Source organism: Pinus tabuliformis, chromosome 9 (assembly GCF_031772625.1).
Source record: "Pinus tabuliformis cultivar Carrire ecotype Pingquan chromosome 9, CPIR1, whole genome shotgun sequence".
Lineage (NCBI taxonomy): Eukaryota > Viridiplantae > Streptophyta > Pinopsida > Pinales > Pinaceae > Pinus > Pinus tabuliformis.
In genome coordinates, this window is record NC_142307.1 from 1,595,801,033 (window position 1) to 1,595,827,019 (window position 25,987).

Consider the following 25,987-nt stretch of genomic DNA (forward strand, 5'->3'; position numbering starts at 1 on the left):
TAGAGGCAGATGCAAGTTTCTATCCACAGGAAGACACACCATCTGAGATGCCTTGGGATGTCAGAGAGGCCACCGGGGCTATGCATGAACTTCACATCAATGACTAAGTTGATCAAAGGATGAGCAACAACGTCAGTAGGGGAGTGATGATGGGGCCCATTAATAGGTATATTTTGAGGTTCATTCTGCTATCCTCCAGCCCTTAAAACTCTTCTTTTCTTACATTAATTCGCATTTTAGCCATAATATGCTTAGTAGAAGACTAAAGGGTGTTTATCATATTGTGTGGCCTAATGTGGTTAATATGCAAGAAAAAGAAGCATTTTTTGAGATATTTACCATGCAGGGGCTTGATGGAGACACCTAGAGAGAATATAGGGGGCTTGTCCACCTCATTAACTCCCTAACTCGAATGAGATCACAGAATCCTCACCAACAACTCGAATTCACTAGTAGCCGAGGAACTCCAAGTGCATGACAAGGTAAAAGGGAACCAGATCCACAACTCTCGAGATTTTGGAGGGGACCATTCTTCCTTTCAAGGGAGTTGCCCCTCAATTACATTTGTATAAATAAACCAACTGAAAGGCTCATTAGGATTCGAATTTTGGTTGCAACTAGGGGTAGCTACTGAGAGCCTAGTGTTTGACATTGTTATTCTTACCCTTCATATGATGTATGTGACTATCATTTTCTGTTAATGAGAAGTTTACCATTGGGTTTGCATCTGACTTAGTTTTGGAGGGTTGAAACCCTTGGGTTTGGGCCTGTTACCCACCGTTTTGTGGGTGATATCCCTAGGAGAAATTTTTTTCTCAATGATGGTCCTCAGCCGACAACCACCAGCCACCAACTAGCTCGATGTGCTATTTCTTCGTCACCTGAGCCAACCATGCGGTCCCTCACCCATCTGTTATGCTCGTATGTTTGAAGGTGGGCCTCCCAAACCTAAGGTATGCCTTGTTATTTGGTAATTGAATATTCTAGTTTATTTATCATGGAAACTTTGGGCATGGATTAATGGGGGGATTCGGCGGAAAAAGTAGTCTAGGTTTGTGCTCTTGTCCCTAGGTCTATTTCGGGATGTTAACCTTGCATCCTAGTCCCGTGGGATCTCTTTTACTGACCTATTGGTTTTAGGGATGGTACTACATGGGAAATCCTAATTTTGGTTGTGTGGTCCCGCTCCGCGATTCGCATATATTACTCCCCTTCCACTCATTACACCCCCAATCATCTTTCCTCCCACCTGGGTCCACATTCCTCCATTGGGTCCACAAAGGGTCAGCGACCCCCTCCCCTTAACCCCACATCTTGGGTCGGTCCTGGAATGATGCCCGAAAGTTGATGCAACTAAAAGAAAAAGAAAAAGCATAATTGGCCACATTCAACAGGAAATTGTACCACAAAATGCAAAAGATGGTCGGGGCAAAAGAATTTACCATGTGGGAAAAATCCATGACATGAGCTCTACTCCATTCCATGGCCATCACCCTAGTTCCTACATGACCCTTGATGAGCCTCCTTTATCATTCAGGAACCCATGATTGTCCCAACCCCTAGTGGGCGATGAATTGCCCCACCTTATAAGGGGGTATCCATTGCTATACTTTACGCATCATGCTCTCATTACCTAGAGCCCAGAGCAGTTAACTAAAGAAAATCATAAAAAGGAAAAAGGCATATGAAGAAGGGTGGAAAAATCAAGACCGAGGTAACTCATGCACTACGATTGCTCCCTCCTACACATTATTTACCCAAGTGTGGGCTTCCCTTCTATTAGCTACCCTTGTACCAAGGCATGTGATCCAGGTTGCCCCCTTTTATTCCCTACTCCATTCCATCATTATGCCACATGACACCACCATTTGAAGGATGTACCATGAACATACCACCCCCTTTAGAGGTAGAAACCACCTAATAAGATACCTGGTTAACCCTATTTGGAGTTGTGAGACATTAGCACATGCCAAAGCCCACTATGGAAGGACATGCCATTATGAAGTGATCACTTGTTATCCATGGTTTATAAACTCTTTTACCTGATTTCTTTAATGACTTGGTGTGCTCGAAGGCATGAGGAGGTGTTGGATCTTATGCAAGATTGCGGGTGGTTTCCATTTGGGTTTGGTCTCCCTATACAGGGTCCTGACCTCAGAGGATTGCATTGGCACATGTAGGTTGTGTGTAGAGAGCCATGGGCCTCCACAGTAGCAAACAACACTCCATGGATCCCCACAGCAATTCAAAGATTGCTCGTGGTTCACTTATTGGACAAGGAAGATGAACATGATCAATCATGCCCAATTGGCCCTAGAGTTGCACCATACACTTGGCAGATGATCCAAGACATGCACAATGATCTGGCATCACCTACACCATCATCCTAGCCCTTGCAGGCAATCTACAGGCATCTTCGATTTGTTTGGAGACCCATGAGGACATTTGTGTGCCCCCACATGTCATTTGGAGCACTACAAGTTATTATAAGGAGCCAACCTCTTGTCCACTACTTTTGGGAGTTCAACTACACATTATGGCACATATCGACTCCATTAGGCATCCTCTAAGGCCCAACGACATGAACTATTCATTATTCGACCTCTTGAAAGGCTTATTCTTTTGTTTATGAGCTAGTTTGGTGGGCTTGTCACCAAAAGTTAGTTATTTTGCACAATATTTTATTGTAGGGGCTCATGTAGGCCTAATTAGCTAAATCAAACTCATTAGAAGTGTATAAATACAAGTGATGTGAATTCATTTTAGCATCATCACTTCGATTGGATCATATCTCCTTGTGAGATTTTCGCTATCTTTGAGGGTGTGATTTTTGGGATGAATGGATGGATTTCGATGTTTGGTTATTCTTCTTTGTCTTCGAGCTTCTATGATTGGCATATCTTGGTGATTGGAAATATTCTTCTTACATGTAAGTACTATGTTAATGTTACTTTGATTCTTTATTTTGCTACATTCATGAAATTGGGATTTTTGCTATTCTAGGGTTAATTTGCTGCTTTTCTTGGAACAAAATTGTGGAAATTAAATCTCTAAATAGTGTCGTATCATGGTTGGGCCATGTTTGAATGAATGAATGTTCCTAGAGACATCTATGTCTTGACAAGTCACCAAATATTGTTGAACGGAGTATAAATGACCTTGAAGCTACTTCCATTAAGGCCTAATGTCCAACAAAGTTGTCTTTTAGGCCTCCTTGACAAGTGGAAATCAATCCAAACTCTAAATCTTCCATGACTCCATCTCTTCCAAAGGACAAAGCATTGGTCTTCCTCTAGTGATCACTTTAAAGCTTATTTATTTCACCTTCCTCTCTTTTTCTAGGCCTAGCCTACGTAGGTCACCTATGGCATCAATTATCTCACAATCTAGCCATCTGAATACTTTGATTTTTGGTCCACAACTGTGTTGATGTGTCCTCAAGAAGCCCTCGAGATTCCGACGGTGGGATCTTGAGATATCACAACTTACAAGCCCTAGCTCGAAGACCAATTCTAGCCCTTGGTTTCCCTTACGCTAGAAACCTCACTGGGATCCTTGCATTGTCTTTCATTGAAAATACATTCCTTGATCCCTTTCTCCTCCCTTAGTAGGTCAAGTATATCATTGGTTGCTAAATCCTATCCTCTTGACCTAACCTTGGGTCCACACAGTTCCGTGTGGTCCCATACCTTTGAAAAGTTAATTCTTCAAGAAACACTTAGGAAAACAAGTTCAATAAGGATTTTAGGGATTGGGAAACTTCTTTGCTACACACATTCCTTAAACCTAGCCCTTAAATCCTCACCTACTTCTCCTAGAAAGCTTTGTACCTTGCTTGAAGAGCAAGCAAGCTCCATTCTTAACCCCCTACTAGAAAAATGATCACTAAGGTCACTTCACATCCATTTGTTGATTCATCCTTCACAAGTGACTTTTCATATATCGGGTCTCCTCCCATCGGTGAAAGTCCGTAAAGCGTAGGGAGTCTTCGCTGAGGTGACAATGGGCTAAGTCTCCATTGTTGCCCTTGATCTAACAGTTGTCCCTTTAGGAGTCCCTTTTAGGCCCCTGCTAGTTTGACCAATAACAGGACCCAACCCATAGGCTTTAGTCCCTCTCTTGTATTTCTTTCTTGTTCTTGTTTCAAAGCATTGCAATTATTTCCTTGTTTCAGTAGATGTTATATCATAAAAACTCGTAATTGAAAGCTTGTCTATCACCTCTCTTGTGGGAAGAGTGATTGGAAAGATTCACAATAACAACTCTAAAATATTTGTTTATGATTTCTTGGAAACTGTTAAGTATTGTATTGCAATCTTTTTGCATGTTTAATCTCTACAACTTAGGAGTTAGCAGCATTGGTTTTACAATTGGAATTGTGTTGTAGGTTAGAGTAGACTTGAATAAAATTCAACTCATTTTTTCCATGTTAATTTACTGTGCTACAATAATGATCATTTGATGCATGTATTTGACTAGCTGCAGGCACTGTGTTGATTTACAAGGGTGGGCACACCTTTCCACATCCACCTAGACCTTTCCATCTTCCTCCTAGGCACCTTACCTTGCTTCCAAATTTTGCCTCTGAAGTCACTTTGCTAAGGTAAATGAAGGACACCGTGGGCATCAAAGTTGGTACAAGATAGACCTCTGAAGGGTACTAGGCTTGGCTAAGGGGCTTCCACACCCTTCATTCAACTCCTTCTACCTTCATACACCTCCTCTACCTTCAAGACACAATTTATGTCCTCAAAAAACTCTCGGACCCTCCTCGTGTCGCAAAATAGGACCTCCTATAGCAATACATGGCCTCCTGTAGCATTGTTTTCTTCAACCAGTTTTGCTCCATACTTCGACTCTAGCATAGTTAAATTGAATAATGGCCCCCAAACTGTGATTTGATAATTTGGGAAGACTCTAAGACCACTCCAACCTCATCCTTTCCTCAATGCAACCATTAGATACCAAAACAAAGTTACAATTAGTGTTTTTCTTTGTAGGTATGTTGAAGATTGGATTCCTCATTTTCAAGCAAGTGTGTAGACAAATGATGCATGCAGGTAGGTTATTGGTTTGATTAAGTGTGCAAGCAGAGTAACATGATTTACTTTTGCAAATAGACTAGCCTTTTCCTTTCATGCAATTTCAATTAGAATTTACATTTAATGAATGGCATTTTCACCTTTGTAGTTAGAATCATATTCATTTATGCTTTCATAAGAAGTTTTCATTGTAATTAGTTGGAGGAGTGGTCTCTAAACACCTTGATCTGATTTCATGAATGAGGGTGACATAAGTAGAACCTAACTTGTAGTGCATATAGCACTGTCCCCTCTAAGTTTGTACCAACCCTGGGTTGATAATTTAAGTTGAGAAGCCCTTGAGAGTTGCAACATCCTTGGTGCAATACCAGGGCTCATCAGTAAGGTCCCTTACTTTTCCAAGGGCGGCATCATCATCGAATGTAACATCCCTACTAATTTCAACCTTCCTTTGACCAGGAATATATATTCTAAATGCTTTAGAATTTTCATTATATCCAACAAACGTACCTTTTTCTTCCCGAGGCTTCTAACTTACTTCTTTTGTCCTTCGGCACATGAAAGTATACAGGCCAACCAAAGATACGGAGATGACCAACATCAGACTTGACACATGTGAACACTTCTTTGGGGGTCTTATTGTCCAATGCTTGATGAGGTACCCTATTTTGAACATATACAGCAGCATTCGTTGCTTCTCCCCAAAGGAACTTCAACAAATTTTGATCATGGAGCATGGCACGGAAAACTTCTATAATGGACCTATTCTTTCTTTTAGCCACTCCATTTTGTTCAGGAGTATAGGGCACAATTGTCTCTTTCTTGATACCTTCCTTCTTGCAAAAATCAATGAACTCCTTTGATATGTACTCTCCACCATTGTCAAACCTGAATATTTTGATTTTCTTCCCTGTTTGATTTTCGATCAAAGCTTTGAACTCCTTGAACATTTTGAAGGCTTCATCCTTGTGCTTCAAATAATATATCCATGTCTTTCTTGACAAGTCATCAATGAAGGTGATGTAGTAGAGATGCTCGCCAATAGAATGCACAGGCATTGGACCACATATATCGGAATGAATGAGATGATGTCATTTGTCTTGTTCTCGCTAGAGGGGAACAATCTACTTGTCTTCTTTCCACTGGCAGAATCTGGACATACTCCATCATGATGGGCTTGAACCTTTGGAATCCCAAAAGACCAATTTCTCCAACTTCGTAAGAGCATCATAATGTAGATGGGACAATCTTCGGTGCCATAACTCGCTTAGATGATTAGTATCATGGACCAATGCTAGAAGTGGTCTTCCAATAACCCTGTAGAGTCTTTCATATCTTGATCCCAATGTGAATGCATTTCTCATATAGGTGATCCAACAAGCAAAGTAAAAACCTTTCCCTTAATGAAGGCAACCCTCATCCCTTTTTCTTCCAAAGTGGATATTGATACCAAATTCTTCTTCAATCCTAGCATGTACATCACATCATGGAGCAAAATAGATTCCCCGGAATTCAAATGAAATTTCACGGATCCAAAAACTTTAACGAGATGAGTGGAGTTGTCTCCAAGAATGATTTTCAAATTTGACTCCTTCTCTACCAAATTAAAGAGAACTTCCTTATAACCAAAGAGGTGATGAGTGGCCCCATTGTCAACCAACCAACTATCCCACAAACACAGAGGAGATGAACTAGTAAGGGCAGAAATAAGAATATATTCAGATTGATTCGCAACATTACTTTCATACCTAGAGAATCTTGACTTCTTTTGTGAATGGAGATCTTCTTCATGATCACTTGGAGCATCTCTTCTTCTTCTTTCATCTCTTCCATTGTGATCATTCCTTCAATCATCTCTCCTTCTTTGATCATTGAACCTGTTGTTGTTGCTTCTAGTATTGTAGCGTGGTCCATTGTTCTTCTCGGGGAAATCTCGAGCATAGTGGCCTTTCTTATGACAATTGTAGCATTCAATGTGCAATAGTTCCTTCTATTTGGATTTTGAGGAGGAGGCTTTGTTGGATTTGATCGACCTCCAATCTTCTTCTTTTCATAAGTGATGAATGCAGTTAGCTCTCCTTCTTCATGCTTTTGAATCCTTCCTCTTGATATCATCCTTGATTCTTCTTGAGTGAGCTTTCCAACAATTTCATCAAATGACGGGAGGACATTGTTGTTGCTTATAGTAGTAATAAAGGTTTCCCAAATAGGAGGGAGACCTCTTAGAGTCATAATCACCAATTCCTTGTCAGGCACAAATTCCCCAACTCTTTGCAATTGATCTCTAAGACGAGATATCCTCATTATGTAGGATTGCACAGATTCTCCTTTGTTCATCTTTGTGTCTTTGAGTTGATCTTTTAAGGAGATGATTTCATTCAAATTGTTGACTTCATACATGCCAACTATCTTATCATACATGTCCTTAGACTTCCTCAAATTTCCAACATATGCAAGTAAATTATCTTGTAAACCATCAGCTATAATTTGCTTTGCTTTCAACTCACCTTTCTTGTACTTGTTCTTGGCAGTAGCAAAAGCATTATTCGGAGGCTCAAGTACTTTTCCTTGAATGTATTCCAAAACATCATTGTTGTCAACGATGATCTCCAACCTGACTTTCCATGCAGCAAAATTGGATGAGTCACCCAACTTCTCATTTTTCTTGAATAAGGAAGACACCTTGACTTGACTAGATTGGCTCCTTCAACTTTCCCAAAGATGATTGCTTCAATGCTTGTCTCCTTTTGGGTTTGTCCTTTACCTTAGCTCTAATAACATGTTAAATTTTCAAGTTGTTTTATGCTATATCAATTACTTTAGCCCAATTCAATACTTCAATTAGCAATCTTTCCAATAACAATTAGTCTTTCCAATCATTAACAATAATTGAAGATAGAACAATAAATGCAATGACAAAGGAGACAATCAACACATCAACAAGAGACACCAAGTTTGGTCAAAGACCAGGGAAAAACCCCACAAGGGGGAAAACCCTTTGAAATTCTTCTTCTATTAGATTGTCATAAAATGTTCAACGGAGAGTACAATGAGCCCAATACAATATCATCTAACAACCCAATAACATTCATAAATATGTTTCCAACATCAAAATATATCAAAGGCAACTTTTCCTGTCTGCATCAACGGTCAAATTTCAGTCAAACTTCCCGGTCGCATGGAGGAGGAGTTGTGCAAGCGACTGAAGGCTTCCAATCGCTCCCTTGAGCCTGCAAGCCAGTGACTGTGGTCTAATTTCTCCTATGACAAGCCAATGATTGTAACCCAAAAACCCTAAAACAGATGCGAGCCTCAGACCCTGTAATTTTGGACCTTTGCGAACTTCTTTTGTCGTCCTAGCCTCAGACCTGTGCGAACCAATCAATGAAGAAGAGAAGAAGAAGATGCTTGGTGATGTCCAAATGAGCTTGAGGTCACTTGTATTTATAGGCTTCCAAGGGTGACCAATTTACCATTAGGGCCGACTTGTCCAAATGTGCATATGTGGGCTTTTCTTCATAAGTACACTTTCCCTTGTCCAAATTTGATGATCTTTAGGTCGATTTTGGTCCTCTTGAAAAGAGGAATTCAATGCAATCATCATCTCCATCAAATAAGTTGTCCAAAGTGGAATTTGACCGTAGTTGCATAATTTAACATTATTTATTGTGGGACTAATGGCGCTCCTCCGGTTTTCTTACCCTAGCCATGATTCGGATTACGGTTAACTGCAGACGTCATAATCCCCCGAGCTCCCTCCGCTACCAGCTGCCCCCGCCTGCACCTGCTCCCAAATTCCGATAGTTACAGTCTACCGTTCCTAGGCTCAGCATGGAGGATATGGACTTGGAAGCGGTGGATTACTCACCGGACCCTTTCCCAGAACAATCCATTTTCTGCCACCCAAACCCTAAGCCGGCACTCGCTTCCTCCGCAGATCCGTCCTGCTCGAACCTGTCATCAGTTGTCATGCTCCCCAAGCTATCTGCCTCCACCCTCCACATCACGACCCTCTCCATTGACTCCCCTGCCCTAGACTGCCCCTCGCTCTCTCCCGGAACCCTCAACCTCCTGGCTGCTTGCTCGTCCCCAACCTTTGATCCCTCGCCCCCTATGGATCATCTCTTCCCTACCTATCCTGCCTCCTCCCCGAGTTGTGAGATTCCTAAGGCAGCAGAGGCACAGGCTGTCAATCACAGCACTCCCAGCAGCTGCGCGGCAGCACACGCTTCGGCCCCTCCTTCAGGATGCTTTGAAACCCCTGTAATCAAGGTAAGAACTGCGGCTCAACAATCCCAGCAAGAAACCCTGAGCCCCTCGGACCCATTGCAAGACCATCCAACAACGCCGAGATCAGGGAAAAGGAAAGCTAAGTGTGTAAAGGCCTCAGGGAAGGACTACACCATCAAATTTGGGGAAGGACTCACCATGGGAGAAGTTGCAGACACGGCAGGAAAAGTTCTGGTGGGTAGGGTTCGAGGAAGAACCTACTCGGCAGAACGTCTAGGGTTATGGGTAAAAGAAATTTGGGGGAAGATCTTCATACAACTTCTAGAAGTACAGATCCTCCCACGAGGATGGTTTGCGCTCCACTTCGCCCTTGAAGAATATACAAACATGGCGCTCACCCGGTATTGGCACATTGAAATGGCCCCTGTCCTGCTAAAAAGATGGAGCCCTCTCTTTGATCCAGAAAGAGAATAGATCGGCGCCGGACCCCTTTGGATGTGTTTACCTGGTTACCCCTTCAGTACTGGTCAGAAGAGGTATTCGTGCGAATTGGAAACACCCTAGGCACATTTCTGGACTATGATAAATCTATCATCCAGTCCAAGAACCGCACTCTAGCCCACATCCTAGTGCACCTGGATACTCGAGAGGGCTTGGAGGAGAAGATTACACTTCAATGGCGAAATTTTACTAGGGTTCAAATCCTAGATTACGAGGGAGTGCCATTCAGATGTCGTCGCTGCCACAAAGTCGGGCACCTGTACAAGGAATGCCCTCTGGTGCAAAAATCCCCTAAAGCGCCAATGGAAAAAACGGGCAGGACAGGCACGACCACCGCAGTCACCCCCAAGAAGACTTTGTCAGCAGCACCCTCCTCGATTGGGAAAGCGACCACAATTTAGCAAGCTCAGCATTCTCCTGGCAGCTCCTCGCGACCTCCATCTTTGTCGTTGACTCGAGCTAGGGCAGCAGCTGAAGCGGCTCGTACCTCGGGTACTCCTCTTCTACCTCTCCCTGTTTTATCTTCTACTTATGCATACCCTGCACACCATCTACATAATGCATCAGTATTAGATCAATCCACCATCCTCCCTCCCATCCCCTGTCCCTTGAATTCCCATCAATGTGTTTTTTCTACTACTTCCCCGTCTCTCCCTCTGGAGGCATCTGCTCGTCCACCCCCATCAACATCTGCCCCTCCCCACTCCTACAATCTACGCCCCCGCTCCCTCTCATCCAAATCCCCCTCTCAACACTCTGGCCTTGGCTTATCCATGCCCTCGATACCCCTTAAACCTCTTCGTGGCCGCAAATCCTATCTCTCGCACGCTATCCTTCGGGCAGGGGCTGAGGTGGCCTCTGGTAGGCAATCTTCCTTAGATCGGGTTCTTAGAGCAGCGAACACCCATGACATGTTACCCCCATGAAGTGTTTATCCTTCAATTGCAAGGGCATGGCTAGCTCGCCCAAAAAACTAGCCCTCTGAAGGCTCTTCGAATCTGAGCCTGTTGACATCATATTTCTTCAAGAAACCCTTGGTGAAGCTAATCACATTAACAGTATCTTGGGGAAATTGAAGCCAAGCTGGGCCTTTCTCTCCCTTGATGCAATCGGGAGGTCTGGAGGTTTGGCTCTAGGTTATAACCCTCGTTCCATCAACCTAAAATCTGCTTGGGGAGGGCAGGGTTTCATTGGGATAGATATCTTCTCTGCTGACCTGGGAATGGATCTCCAAGTCATCAACATATATGGGCCTTGCCAGGGGCGGGAGGCTTTCTGGAATCAGCTCCTAAACCTCTCCATCACCTCGCCTGATAACATCATTATTGGTGGAGATCTAAACTTTTCCATTGGATTTAGCGAGTCTTGGGGTTCATCGGCACAGATCGACCTGCTCTCTATTACCATGGAAAACCTTCTGGAACAGGCACAACTGACTGATATCCCCATGAACAGACCTTTGCCCACTTGGAGGAACAGGAGAGTTGGGGAGGCGGCCTTAGCCAAAAGGCTGGACAGATTTTTAATAAAGACCCCGCTGCTTCAGCGCTTATCCCACTATAGGCAATGGGTTGGCTCAGGAGGTATCTCTGATCACTCACCTATCTTCTTAGAAATCACCGGCCCTCCTATAAAGCCCAAGGCACCGTTCAAATTCAACTCAACTTGGCTTCAGGACCCCTCCTACTCCAAACTAGTCTTAGATTTCTGGCTGGCAAACCCTCCCACAAGGGGTCACACCCGAGCTGAAGGTTTCTGCTATAATCTCCTACAACTCAAGAGATTAACTATCCAGTGGGCAAAGGAAAAAACCCAAAAGGATGACAATACCCTCGCCACTGTCGAGTCCTCTTTGGCCCTCCTTATGGATGACAAGAACAAGGGTTTCTTATCCGCATAATCCAAGATCCACCTTACTGATTTAGAAAATCAAAAGGCAAAAATCCTGAAGGAAAGAGAGGAGACATGGCGCCTCAAGAGCAAAGTGCTCTGGCTAAAAGTATGAGACGAGAACATGAGTTTCTTTCAGAACTATGCCAAGGGGAGGAAAGTCTCAAACACTATCTGGAAGATGCCCACTCAGGACGGTGGCACAACTAATACTTTCAGCCATCTCTCTTAGCTAGGAATTTCTCACTTTCAACAACTTTACAAAGAACCCCCGGCTACAAATCTTGCAGATATAATTCAATTGGCAGGGCATTTCCCAAGGTTTGTAGATCTGGATTCAGCAACCGAGTTAACTACACTTGTCACTGCAGAAGAACTTGAAGGGACTTTGAAATGGTTTAAAAAAGACAAAAGTCCTAGCCCGGACGGATGGACTATCGAATTCTATCTGGCTTTTTATGAGCTTATTGGGAACGATCTCCTCAATGTAGTCGAAGAATGCAGGATCACAGGAAAATTGTATGAGGCCATCAATTCTACCTTCATTGCCCTGATTCCTAAATACGACTCCCCTTCATCATTCAATGATTTTCGACTAATCTCTCCCTGCAATACCCTTTACAAAATCATTGCCAAGATCATTGCAAATCGGCTCCGCCCCATACTCTCTCACCATATCTCCCTAGAGCAATTTGCATTCCTACAAGACCGCCAAATCCATGAGGCCATAGGAACTGCACAGGGGCCATACACTCTATCAAAGTAAGTAATATGAAAAGCATTATCCTCAAGATTGACCTTGCAAAGGCTTTCGATCGTGTTAGCTGGCTCTACATAAAGATGATTCTAATTCATCTAGGCTTCCCATTGGCATTCACGAAGTGGATCATGTGCTGCATCAACTCCGCATCCTTCATTGTACTCATAAATGGATCTGCCTCCCAATTCTTCCATGTTGAACGGGGACTCCGACAAGGATGCCCTCTCTCTCCCCTACTGTTCCTGATTGTGATGGAGGGTCTCAACAGGCCCATTGAATCTACAAAAAGGGAAGGTAGACTTAAAGGACTGAAAATGAGTGACCTCTGTCACCTCACTCACCTCCTTTTTGTTGATGATGTTCTCATCTTCCTTGATGGCAACATCCGGGACTCTACTACTTTCCATGACATCCTTACTCTCTTTGCAAAAGCCACTGGTATGGTCGCAAACCAATCCAAGTCAACTATCTCACTGACACACACCTCCCCTCAGGAAGACAGAGTCGCCCTCCTTTTCTTCCACTATCAAATGCATAACCTTGAAAATGGCCTGAAATACCTGGGGTTCTGGATCAAACCTCATAGCTAACGGATTGCTGATCGGATCTGGTTAGTGATCAAAATCGAGAAAAAACTGAAAATCTGGAACCATAGATTTCTATCCAACGTTGGGCGCCTCATCCTCATCAAATCTGTGTTGGAAGCCACACCTGTGTACTGGATGTCGCTTGCCTGGATCCCTCGGGGAATACTCGTGATCCGAATTTAAGCAGGAACACAATAGATTACAGAGATAACCATAAATACAGAGATGCGATAACCATAAAAACAGAGATGCAGCGGAAATAATACTTCATTTCCTTAATGGAAAATACTGAAATATGCTTACAACCAGAAATGGAAATAAACCAGCTAGGGCGATGGTAGCTTATCTCTGAGAAGAGATGTGATGGCTACATGCCTCTGAACTGTTTCGAACTGTCTTTACAATGAGGCTCGAAGGCCTATTTATTATTGAGAAACAATGGAAAACCCTTCACATTCCAAAACCTAACCCTAGAAGATGAAACACCAAATTGTGGGCCCCGTTTGGGGTGAGTTGGACAGCCAACTTCCCGGGGTCGCAAATTGGTCGTATTATCTCCGTTTGACGCGCATGATAGCCCGTTGGAAAGATCTCTCCGAGGACTACGACGGAAAAAACGTCGTTTAGGGCCTCAAAACGGCTCCGGAAGTTTAAGACCCGAAAAACTGCTAAAAATAGTAAACTGTGCTATAATTAAGGAAACAGAAAAACTGAAAGAGACAGTTGTGGGGGTCCAAATGGGATAGGTGGGTGGCCACCAACATCCACCTGGATCAACTCGCCCGTATTCAGCAGATATGCTGCAAATATCTATGGAACGGACAAAAAGAGGGAAAAACATTTGCTTGGGTTAGCTGGAAGAAAATTGTCCTACCAAAAAAATGGGGAGGTTGGGGATTAAAGGATCTGACTGTATTTGCACAAGCCCTCGCAGCTAAAATGAGTTGGACACTTCTCACTGCTCAGAATCTCTAGACCACGGTTACATACCACAAATACATTTGGCTGCAGCAAGTCTTGGATTGGGCTCGCCTACCAGCTTGGCCACGAACTGGCATCTCTATAGTCTGGAAATCAATCCTTCAAACTATGCCTTTCATCAGATCTGGCCTGGCTTGGCGTATAAATGATGGCAACTTAGTGTGCATCAGTATAGATCCATGGATTGGGGGAGGAAACAGTTATCAGCTCCCACCTGACCTGATACAATTTCTACATCAAAGGAACATCAATGTGATTGCACAAATAGCTGATCACGAACATAGCACTGTCTTCAAACAAGAATGGATGTCTGCTCATAATGTGGGTATCCCTGTACAGTGGCAACAGAACTGGGAAGGGTACTTAAATGCTTTGACTGAGGCACATGTGCATATAAAAGAAGGTCCAGATGAACTCATTTGGACTCCAGCTGAGCATGGTAAATATACCCCGAAACTCGGTTATATCTCTCTTCTCTCGAATCGCAAACCAGAGATAGTAAAGGAATGGTGGCGTCAGATATGGAAGTTGAAAACACCTCCGCGGGCCCGACTATTCATGTGGAGTGTCCTCAGCAATAAAACTCCCACAGGAGACTCCCTCATGCACAGATCTATTTATGGCCCGAATTGGTGTGTCTTGTGTAAACAAGGCTCTGAATCAAATGAGCATCTGTTCCTGCTCTGTCCAATCGTTGTCCAGCTATGGCAATCTATTACTCAACTCCTATCCATACAAGAAATATGGCAGGGACCCTCAATCCCACAAGCCTGGAACACATGGTTCGCTGCACACCACGGCTCTAAAAAACAATGTCTACCCCTCATCCTCTGTTGGACTATATGGCTCACCCAGAATCATATCATCTTTAATGAAGCAACTGCTCGTTGGCCTCTCATCATAGCCAAGGCTGTGGCAGCCTATCATGACATACCGGAAGTTGATAACTCCCACATCCGTCGAACTACCTCCCCTGGTTCGATCGACAAATCCCGGCCATGGGCCTTCTTCGATGGCGCAGCCCAAAGCCACGGATGTGGAGGGGGTTTCATTCTGTATATTTCTGAACAGCACTCTTTCAAAGTTCAAATGGGATTGGGGGAGGGGACAAACAATTATGCCGAGCTAATCACCCTCAGACATCTGCTGCACTTTGCTTTAGCTCATGATTGCACAACCATTCAGATTTTTGGGGATTCTAAAATCATAATTAACTGGTTCAACAATAAAAATCATTGTCATGCTCATTCACTTAGAAATATATTGGACGAAGTCATCATCTTCAAAGCAATTTTTAATACAATCTCATGTCATCATATATACAGGGAATATAACGAAAGTGCTGACAGGCTTTCCAAGGAGGCCACACTACTACCCTGAGGCTTGTGGATGATCACGGAACAGATGGGAGTTGAACAGTATCAATACCATCACCGTCCCTATATAGATCATGAATATCATAGGGTGGAAAGGCCCTAATTTTACTATGTTTTTTTGGATACTCATAAAAACTATGTATCTATTTTTTGACAATATATATGCACATATGGCTCAATAGAATGAATACCTCTGCGAGGTTATTATGTACAAGTTTACCTTTATTGAACAATACCCACAGTGAATGGCTTTCGCCAACAAACTTACTGATATGTATTTTGAAACGGCCATAGGCCAACAAAGCTACAAATGCCTTGGGCATCTACTACATGTAATTTTTCCACATAATGAAACATTACGATTTTTCCTTTGGAAAGAATAAAACAAAAAAAAAACATTAGTTATTGTAGCTTTATTTTCTATCAAGTGCAACGAGTTGTCTTTGATTTCATGAGTACGATTTAGCGATTTGAGATCAACTTTTATGTCGCTTTTTGAGTCTTGAGTGAAGTCTTATGCTTTCAGTTTCCAATGTTTTGTGAATGAAAATAAGTGTCATAATAACACAATCTTCATGGTTAGAGACGTTAAGTCATGCAAAAAGGAAACATATTTTAGTATTTACATGATGTATAAAGAAATCAAACTTTGTTTTCTTGCTTAAAGTTATAGTCACTTGCTTATAGGGTCAAAAGTTGTGTCCCACATGTTCTTCATAAATCTTAAGAGGCATAATCTAGGGTTTATGGGTCTTAAAGTTGCCTCTGAGGTTTGTTGTTATTAACTGAAAATAAGTCAAAGTCATTGTCATAGTCAAAGGTCAGTTTTTGCAAGAAGTTCAATTGTTGAAACAAGTGGAGATCTAGGATTCTCAACATCCTGCAGGGGAAAGTTGTTTCCAAGTTAAGGCCATTGTTAACACTCCTACCTAAACCTCATATCAGCAGTTCATGTTAGCCTTTTTGCGAGATTTCAAACCTTTTAGAAGACCATATAATCTTGGAGAAGGGTACTTTTCATGAGGGCATCATTGGACACATGCAGAGAGACATTGCAACCTATTGTTCACTACCTTGAGAGATAGATTATATTATTTTCAACATTGTTGTGAGACAAATCAACCATCTTTCAAGAGATGTCAACATTCGAATTCATCCTAATGAAATAGCTTATTTCCTAAGCTAAGTCTCATAGGCACTTCATTGATGGAGTAGTTACAATTGGAGGTTGCTTACACTTTAAGCTAAGTCAAATATATCTTTCTATACCTCGTGGTTTTTCTTAGTGAACTAGCAAGCTCATATTTGACTCGTTCCTCTTAGAGTCTACAAGTTCTTCTAATGGTGTTCTTCTTCAATAAAGCATGCTTAAGTAGATCTACATAGCCTTTCAATCCATGCAATAGCTTGCAATTTGGGTGTGTGGGCACAACAATAGTAAAAGAGAAACAATTATAGGCATTTTATGATTGTTGTACACATGCATGTTTGTCTTAGGTTAGATGTGTTTTCTAGACTTGGGTAAAGTCCTTTTGCATGCTTTTCTAATTTAATTTAAATGATGGCTATTCTTAATTTAGAAGTGATATTCTCGGTTTTGTTTTAGGCACAAATCTAGCTTGCACTTTTGCAAGAAGAAAGTACTCTATTCTTGGCAATGTCTCTCATACTAATAAAGCACTTTATCCTAAGAAAATTTAGGGTTAGGGTCAACTATTCTAAGTTAGGCATTGTGCATGGGATGTCTTCATTTTATAAACCCTATCCTATTTTCTTCTATAACTGAAAGGAAGTACGGAGGTGCTTATTCATTCAATATGTGAAAGTTTAGGATTTGAGCTATTGAGTTATCACTGTTTACTTTCCCCCTCCAATTATTAAATACATATCTATCTATCTATCCATCTGTCTATATATATGTGTTTAGACGGTCCCCAAGGAATAACTACTAAATACCCAAGAGATCTAGAAAAAATGAAATTTAATGCAAATGGTTGAAGTCATATATTTAGCATTTCTAAGCATCACACTAAACCAGAATTCACTAAGTTAGGGACAACGTATGCAGAATACAAGTAAGATTTCCTTGGTTTGTTAAGAGAGATCAGGGCATCACTAGAATTAAGACAAGATGGTAGTAAGTTAGTAACGGATCCAAGTCCATAATCCTGCCCTCAGGCAAAAACCTATCAAACAGCACAAAGACCAGTTAACATGTGAATTATAAGCTCGCTAAAATCTGTATGAACTTTTACAACCTCTATCTGGACTATCTAAAAATCATTTCCTTTTCCCATTCTTCGAGACATACAGATCAAGCTGGCATTTTTTCCTTTTTGTCCACACCAAAGATTCTTATGTACAAATTCAAAATGTGCTTGCAGAAGAAAATGATAAAATCAAAACACAAGCCACGATAGCCTAGGGCATTTGCTTACAACTTCATGGTCTTTGAAATTTGGATCCATCAATAAAAAAGTGTTTTTCATATATGTAATTCAAGACTAATGGTTTTAAATCTTTTTGTGCCAAGAGGTGTGTTCTACAGCCCAGTATAAGGGAGATGCATAAACCCTTTCTCTGCTCAACAAGTTACAGTGTCCACCCTAATCTAAAATTAAAAACCATACATACATATATATAATACATTTTGCTCAAAATACTTGTCACCCATCTAAAAAAATAATACTACAATAATTATATATACTAATTCTGAGCTATATAAATAATAATAATAATAATACAATAGGAAACTATATCTAACAAAATTAAAATCATCAAATAACTGGCATGAAGAGCAAACTGAGCAACTGACAAACAAACGAAATGAAACAAACTAAAATTTACACCTTATGAGATTTGATCCCTATCGATGCTTGATAATTCCGGATTTCAAATACTGGATCTACACTAGTACTTGTTGCTCAATTAATTCATCTGTAGATTCATTTCAGCTAGAAATCTAAAAGTTGGTCATTATACATACAGAAAGATGAGGTAAGATAAGATAACAAATGACCACTAAAATCTAGTACTTGTTTCTCAATTTTAAGTTTCGTTTGAAAATTCATTGTCCATTAAACATGTAGAAATTTGTTTGAATGGCTTTACAATAAATGCTCTCCACAGAAAATGAGACACATCCAATTGATAGAAGAAGAAAAACTTAGGAATCTTTTGCTCTTAGTCAGTTCCGAGAGAAAACCAAAGTGACAAGGAATCGCATTTGCAATATCGATATTTTGAACTCACTTCATAGAGATCAAGATGCAGCTTGGATTTCTTTTGAAACATTTATAGACACTTCTCCTGGAATCCTTTCGGAAGGGCCATCAATACTCCATTCATCCATCCAATTCATAGAGCATACAAATAAACTCAAATAAAGCCAACTGTCATGACTACAAACAAAACACTTGACTCACTTCCTTTATGAAGACAGAACCTTATATTAATATATTGGAAATTAGAAATTAATAGAAACTATCACAGAAAACAAAAATAGATTCATGCTGCCTGCAGCACAAATTTAAGCATTTAATGACGTACTAACAAAGAAAAGTACTAAAAAGGAAGGCTTTTCTTCATTTAAGAACATCATGACAAACATTCATGTTGCCTGCAGCACAAATTTAAGCATTTAATGACGTACGAACAAAGAAAAGTACTAAAAAGGAAGGCTTTTCTTCATTTAAGAACATCATGGCGAACTTGCATTCTTAATGTGAAAAATTAATATGATAAATAAATTATGAGCCATCCATGGGCCATCTTAGATAACAGTGAACACAAAAGCATTTGACATTATTCGTGGCAAGAATAATTCTTATTGCTTGACAAAAGGAAATGGTTTTCCCTGCAACTAAGGAAACTCATCACTTTATATCGTCTAGAGTCTAGACTCTACACCATATGACAAGTAATTTATGAAAAACACAAGGAGTGAAATATCATTCTCTGATACGTGACCCAGAAAGCTACTCTTAAGCCATCTCTATTGCATGCTATTTGGTTGCTTACTTTAGAAGTGTTGCACACATTTTGTCAATGATCCAAGGAAGTAGTGGTACCATATTTTTCTTCAAAGATCGAGATCATCATCCATTAGCTATTGTGTCATTGTAAACTCATTCTGCAAATTTTTAATGTAAATGATGCTAGTAAGACAGTGTATGTATGTAACTACCTAAGTAAGCCTATTATTTGGTGACGAATTTCATCCTAGGAGGTTTTTCGTCTCACTGATTCATTTGTGTTTCTAAACACAGATAATCGGCAGAGTTTTTCCCTCCAGCCTCACCCCAAAGCTAGGGTGAAATTTATCATCAAAGTCTTAAGTGAGTCCTAGTGTTTTAGTTGAGTCTTATGTAAAAGTGATTTGGGAATAATTTAAGCTAATTGGCTAAATTATTTTATTACAAATCACCTAGTCTACTAGATCATATTGTGTCGCAGAATTGGATAATTAATTGAAGGTCTATAACGAACGGGTGTTCCCCCTTTGAGAGTTGAACTATGTAAAAAATATTTTTGTGCATGGTCCCTCATACTTAGACACCATGGCTAAAATATTAGAGGGTGGAAAAAATATTTAATCCCCTTATGTGTGAATTAATTAATTTTTTTGGCAAAAACTAAATTAATCCTAAGCCAAAAAATTAATTAATTAAAGTCAAATTTAAAGTCTTAGAGAAATTAAATTCTCCAAGTGGAAAAAAACGTGGATATCAAATGAATTAATTTTTGAAGATCCCCACGAAGGGAATATTGGAAATTTAAAGAAAAACTGGACCCTTGGGCCTTGGTGGTCAAGTCAAAGTTAATTTTTTTAGGAAAGTAGCTCAAAATCATTTTTTTAGCGAATAAAAAAGGGGTTTTATGAGAAATTCTAAAATTCCTCAAAAATAATTATTTCAACTGCTGAGATTAAAAGATCATCAAAGATTTATCAACGGACGAGATTATTTTGACAAGGATCAAACCAACTAGTTGTTATTTTCCACTTAGAGGATTTATCTATAAATTGAGAGTCATTTGTGTCTCAAGCCATCTGATTTTGGCTAATGTAACTCTGAAAAGTTGATGTAAATTACTGTCCCGCTGGGAACGTTGGAATAATCATAATAAAGACTTTGGGGTGCAGTTCATTGTGTCTCTGATCTATTGATTTGTGGTATGTGTTGGGTACGGGCATTCCTATATTGTGCTTTGTAATTATTATTAATTGTTATTTCATTGTAGGTGATAGGAGCATTCTATTGGTAAGTTGTGGGCTTATCTTAGGTGATCCGATTCACTGTATGTTCTAACGGTTATCTTTGAGAAATATATAGTGTTTGCAGGTTCCCCAACCCTTGGACTCCAAGTTCACGAACTGTGGACAGAGGCTGACTTTGTTTGGATCCCAATTATTTTTATGGTTCTCTAACTTCGCTAAGGTTGTGGTTTCTACATTTATCTTTCGAAATACATTTAGCCATTATCAAAGATTTATAAAAATTTAATCTTTCAAAATTCCTTCAAGCATTTTTCACATGTATATTTTGTAAATATATTTGTAAAATAGATTTTTGTAAATAATTTTATTTTGTAACCCTTGTTTGCAGGTCGGGCTTTTGGGGTTTTGAGATTGTTTGGATTTTTGTATAAATTGGGATTTTGGGTTATTGTAAATTCATTTGTGCAAGTGAGATCAAGTGAGAAGAGCTGGATAAGAGCTAGATCTAGGCCCTTGAGGGTAAGATCTAGCCTCTAAAAATTTTGCAGGGCCAACTACTAAAGAAAATTTGCAGTAAATCTAAAGATCTTTAAGCAAAATTATTTTGGAGCAAGCTTTTAGAAATTTTTTAGGGCCAAAGGGCCCAGCGCTAGCCATTTCAAGGCTTGTGTCAGCCCTTTTAGCCTCCTAGAGGTTGGCCACAAGCCCTAGAGGGCCTCGGACTCGTCTTTCGCCCCCTGCATCAAGAGTTTTAGGCCACTTTTGGCCTGGATGTAGGCTTAGAGGGCCTTGGCCTTCCATCTTTGGCTTGGACGGAAGCCCTTAGGGCTTGTCGTGGGTTTTTAAGCACTTATTTCCCTCTTGACGCCCTCCGTTCATCCCTCTCCTGCTTCCACTCTCCCTTTTGGCCTCTTTGTTGACCCTTTTCAGCCTTTCTCTAGCCTTCTTCCCTAGCCGCTAGGCCTTCTATGCCTCTTCTAGCCCAACGCTAGCCCTATTGGACCTAGCATTAGCCTTCCTTGGCCCTAGTATGCCCTTTGTCCATCCCTAAATTTTCTGAACTGAATATTGGTGAGCTTTGCAGGTGAAAATTGGCTCAAAATCGGTGTTTTCAAGTGCCAAGTACTTTGGAGAATTTTTGGGCTACTTGGGCAAGTGATCTACAAAGCCAGAGGCCTAGGATTTGATCTCTAAACCCTTGTATTCTCACTGTTTTGCTACAGCTGTGATAAATCTTCCATAACAGTGACAAAATTCATGATTAAGTGCCCTAAAAATCATATCTAAGTAATCCAAACACACTAAAAGTTTCATGGTAAATTTTTGCTGATTGTTTGGTGACTTGGGCATTGTTTCTTGAGCATAGATCTACTTGTTTAGTGACTGAAATATCTTTGCATAACCAGTAGATCATATTTGATATAAATCTGAAGATCACATCTCATAAGGCCAAAAAATCATTTTTTTCAATTTGTCAAGCTTGTTCTAGTATTTTGCAATTTTTGGGCACAATTTGGCACACACTTCCACATTGGTAGCTCATTGTTTGCATGTCTTTCTTACTGTTGTTATAAGTGTTACCAGATCTGATATATCTTTGAATACTTCATCATAAGAAGGTTAAGTAACTCATATAATTGCTTGACAAGTCATTGGGCATCTCATTGGTCATATTTAGTTTTCATATGCTTGATAATTTCTTGATTTAGAGTGATTTAATTGTTGTTGTCCTATATGTCACATAAGTGGTTTTCATGATTAATTTGGCTCATTGTGATTTATGCTATTGAAATCTAACGTTTACTTGTCTTGTGTTAGATCTAAGGATTGTTAAACTTAGCACTAAAATCACTCAAACATCTAAGCTCTAAATCTTCTAATCTTGATGATAGTGTAAGTTACTTTGGGAATTAAGATCTAATTGGCATTTTTGTTGAAACATTGCTGAGAAATTATTTGATAATTGCTCTAACTTAAGCTCATAATCTTGTTCTCCTTCACAATCTTAAGAACTTTGGTAATTGTCGTACTTTGATACCCAAATGAAATTAGTCTGATACCCAAAATGCAAATGCAGAGCTTAAACCAAAATATTATTTCATATTTAATTTCCTAAATTCATCCAAATTTACCAACTACAATTTAAGCAAGAATTTATCAATCTAATACACAGACACCTACCTGGTTTCCGTGTATGAAGTCGATCCTGAGATGTTGTAGCTCCAAATCCACTCTCGTTACCAAAATGACCAAATCCTCCCTGCCAAACTGGGCACAACCTCGGTACCCAACTCCAGAATACTTCAAAATTCAACACTCTGGCCCCGTGCCCAAAAGCTTCAAGAACAACCAAGGCTCAGTTTCCTTCTATCAGTAACTCTCTTTGAAATTCCTTCCTCCAACTCCAAAGAAAATATTAACACTGTTGTAGACCCCCTTACAAAACCCCCCTTTCCTTTCTTAAATAGCACAGGTTCCTTCCCTTCTACGCATTCGTCCATCGTCTTATAAAAGGATATTATTTTTGTTAAACGGTGGTTGCCTTGTCATGTTTCTGCATTCAATTGAGTCACAATGGCTGCCTTGTCATGTTTCTACATTCAATTGAGTAAGATGACACTATAACATAGGGTGACATCACCTTTCTTTTAATTTAGGAGGTTGGATTATTTTGATTTGGAAAATAGTATATAGTCATATAATGATTAAATAATATTTATTTTTATAACATATAAGATTTAACAATAAAATTTTGAGTTTAGCTTATTAAATCATTTAAAATATATTTAGGGTTATATAAGTGTATCTGTGTATTGGGGTATAGTTATATATACGGGGTGGTAAACTTATGGTCAATATATTCACTATATCTCTTAATATATATATTCATTCTATTTACAAGGGTTAGGTGTTTAATTAGCACCTTTGATTATTAATTTATTTATCCTATATTTAGACATTCTTCATGAGTAATTAACATATATACTAGTGCAATGTATGTGGTGCATGCATATGTAGCTATCATATGCATGCTAATATTGCCATGCGACTCGTGATTCGAGATGGGTTGTTACAGTAATTTTGTTAAGCATTGGTATCTTAAGTTTTATTGGTTATCTTTCTAAGTGAGAATCTCTTAACATTGGTCATTGGCATATCTTGGAAGAATTTTGTAAATTGGATAAGTGTTCTAAATTGCCAAGCATCTTGTGGATTGGTCTATTGTTTAATATTGGCACTTGTATCATTAAGCACTTGTCTTGTTTAAAGATTGTCTTACTAAGTACTCTTGCTATAAGGTAATTAACATTAAGTACTTAAAGAACATAAACGATCTTAATTCAAGACTCACTCACATTCTTGGCATAAGCATTCTAGGCCTAGTTGCATTAATAATTTACCTCCAAGCATAAGCTTGGTTGATAGACTTCTAGGGCCACCCTTCTCATCTAGTTTAAGGGGCTTAGCAACTCTTCAGTGGTTAACACAGTGACCTTGCAGTTGTTAGAGCCACAGTCTATGCAGCGCTGGAAGCATCGGGTGATAGGAGCCTAACAGAAGGTATCGTTAATCAAGCCTTTTATTTCTTCTTGTTGGCCTCCTTCCCACAACCTACCTTGGAGCCTAGCTTCAAAACAATTAAGGGAAGGTCATATTTAAATTAGTGAAGCATCTAAGTAGCAGTTGTCCATCCAGTTACTTGGTCTTAATTTAATAGTAAGCAAGAAGTTTGACTCCATAAGGTACTGGTCTCATATTTGAATTTAAGCTAATCCTTAAGATCTTGCTAAATTTAACCAAGTACCTACACCACTCAACTGTGTCTCTCGGACTTGTTGGATACAAACTTGTCCTTCGCCTTCACATTCCCATAGGAACTACCCCCCATAGCCTGTTGTTGGGAGACAACTAGAACGGAGAAGTCGGGGACCAGAGTGACAACGCCCGACCTGAGTCGTTGTCACAGTGTCTGTACAATCTGAGTGACAACAAGAATCATCTTCACCCAACTAAAGAAGCACACAAATAATCCATGTGTCTAAGAATACACAGGAAGCAATCACAATAGGGTATTATACCTGCCTAGGGAAAAAAAGTCTCCTGCTGATTCCAATTTAAATAGACTCGAAAATGAAACAGCACAAATTTGTGCATGTCACATAACTTTCCAATTCAATCTAAGTATTGTTATAAAAAATGCATACAAGTTATGTCTTTTATTGCAAATGCTGTAGTAGAAGTCAAGAGTAAACAGCTGAATATTAAATACAACATAAATACTAAATAGTGAAAACTATGCTGAACAAGAGGAGCTGATACATACCAAACCAAATTTAAAAATCCTGAACTGAGAAAGCTAATTAAAATAAAATATTATTCCTGTCAAAAAAGAAAAATTAGCAAATTCAAACCTTACATATGCAAATGGCATGGATAGAGCATTTCTAACCTTTAAATGGTTCTTGTTTAGAAATTCTTCTGTACAGTCTGGACCCCATAATAAACCAATCCCTCTTTCTTTGTTTGGTGACAGTCCTGGATGTGTAGAGGGATCTGACCAAAGTACATCGCCAGGTATCAAGTTCAAACCCTCCCAAGGGGGGTCAAGAACCACTCTCCGAGCCTTGGCTAATTCACCCAAAGAACCAAGCCTCAAGACTTTGGAATCAGAGCATGAGACTAATCTGCGTCCCTTCTTCCCCTTTGATCTTTTTGACAAGGGAGACTCAGTGTTGCGAAAAAGTCCTCCATGTGCAGTGTAAACACAACCAGCAATGATAGAAGCAAGAGGAAGGCCTTCAAAGCAGCCTAAGCATTTACGATAGATATGCTTACCTTGATCCCCATACTTAGCCATCACTTCCTGCTCAAAACCATAGAAAGCTGTGCAGAATTTGGATTCATGATTCCCGCGGAGAAGAAATACTCTATGAGGGAGAAGAACCTGCAGCGTTGAATTTTGGAAGCAAAAATAAATACTCAATCTGTAAATCACAAAGCATTACTTATTATAAATTAAATTGTATCTCCCTCCACTCCACAATTTTGGAAGCAAACATAAATACTCAATCTGTAAATCACAAAGCATTACTTATTATAACTTAAATTGTATCTCCCTCCACTCCACAAAGCAACGCCATTCACCCGTGCACTTTTGAGGAAAACTACTCCCAAGGGATAATGTGTGTCTGTCATGAGTGAGTGCAAAAGCAACTCCAGTTGCAACTTGCATATATGTTATGCAAGGATTAACACCGCAGCAGATGAGAATCCTCAGCCCCTGCCATATCTTGTATTCATACCATGTCTAGTATCATAGAAGTGATGTATGTATTTCAGGGAAGCTTCACAAACACTAAGCTCTTGGAGCTGAACTGGCAGGGGAAGCACACTGCAGGAAC

The 25,987-nt window shown here is 40.1% G+C and overlaps 1 protein-coding gene across 1 annotated transcript in view; it reads right to left on the bottom strand.

The window, feature by feature from the left end:
* The window catches only part of PP7 (serine/threonine phosphatase 7), a 168,765-nt gene that overhangs the window by 104,284 nt on the left and 38,494 nt on the right, over nucleotides 1-25,987 (bottom strand). The window contains exon 2 of the mRNA XM_089441187.1: nucleotides 25,036-25,530. Within this exon, the coding sequence (XP_089297313.1) occupies nucleotides 25,036-25,530 (495 nt within the window). The remainder of the gene's footprint in view (nucleotides 1-25,035; nucleotides 25,531-25,987) is intronic.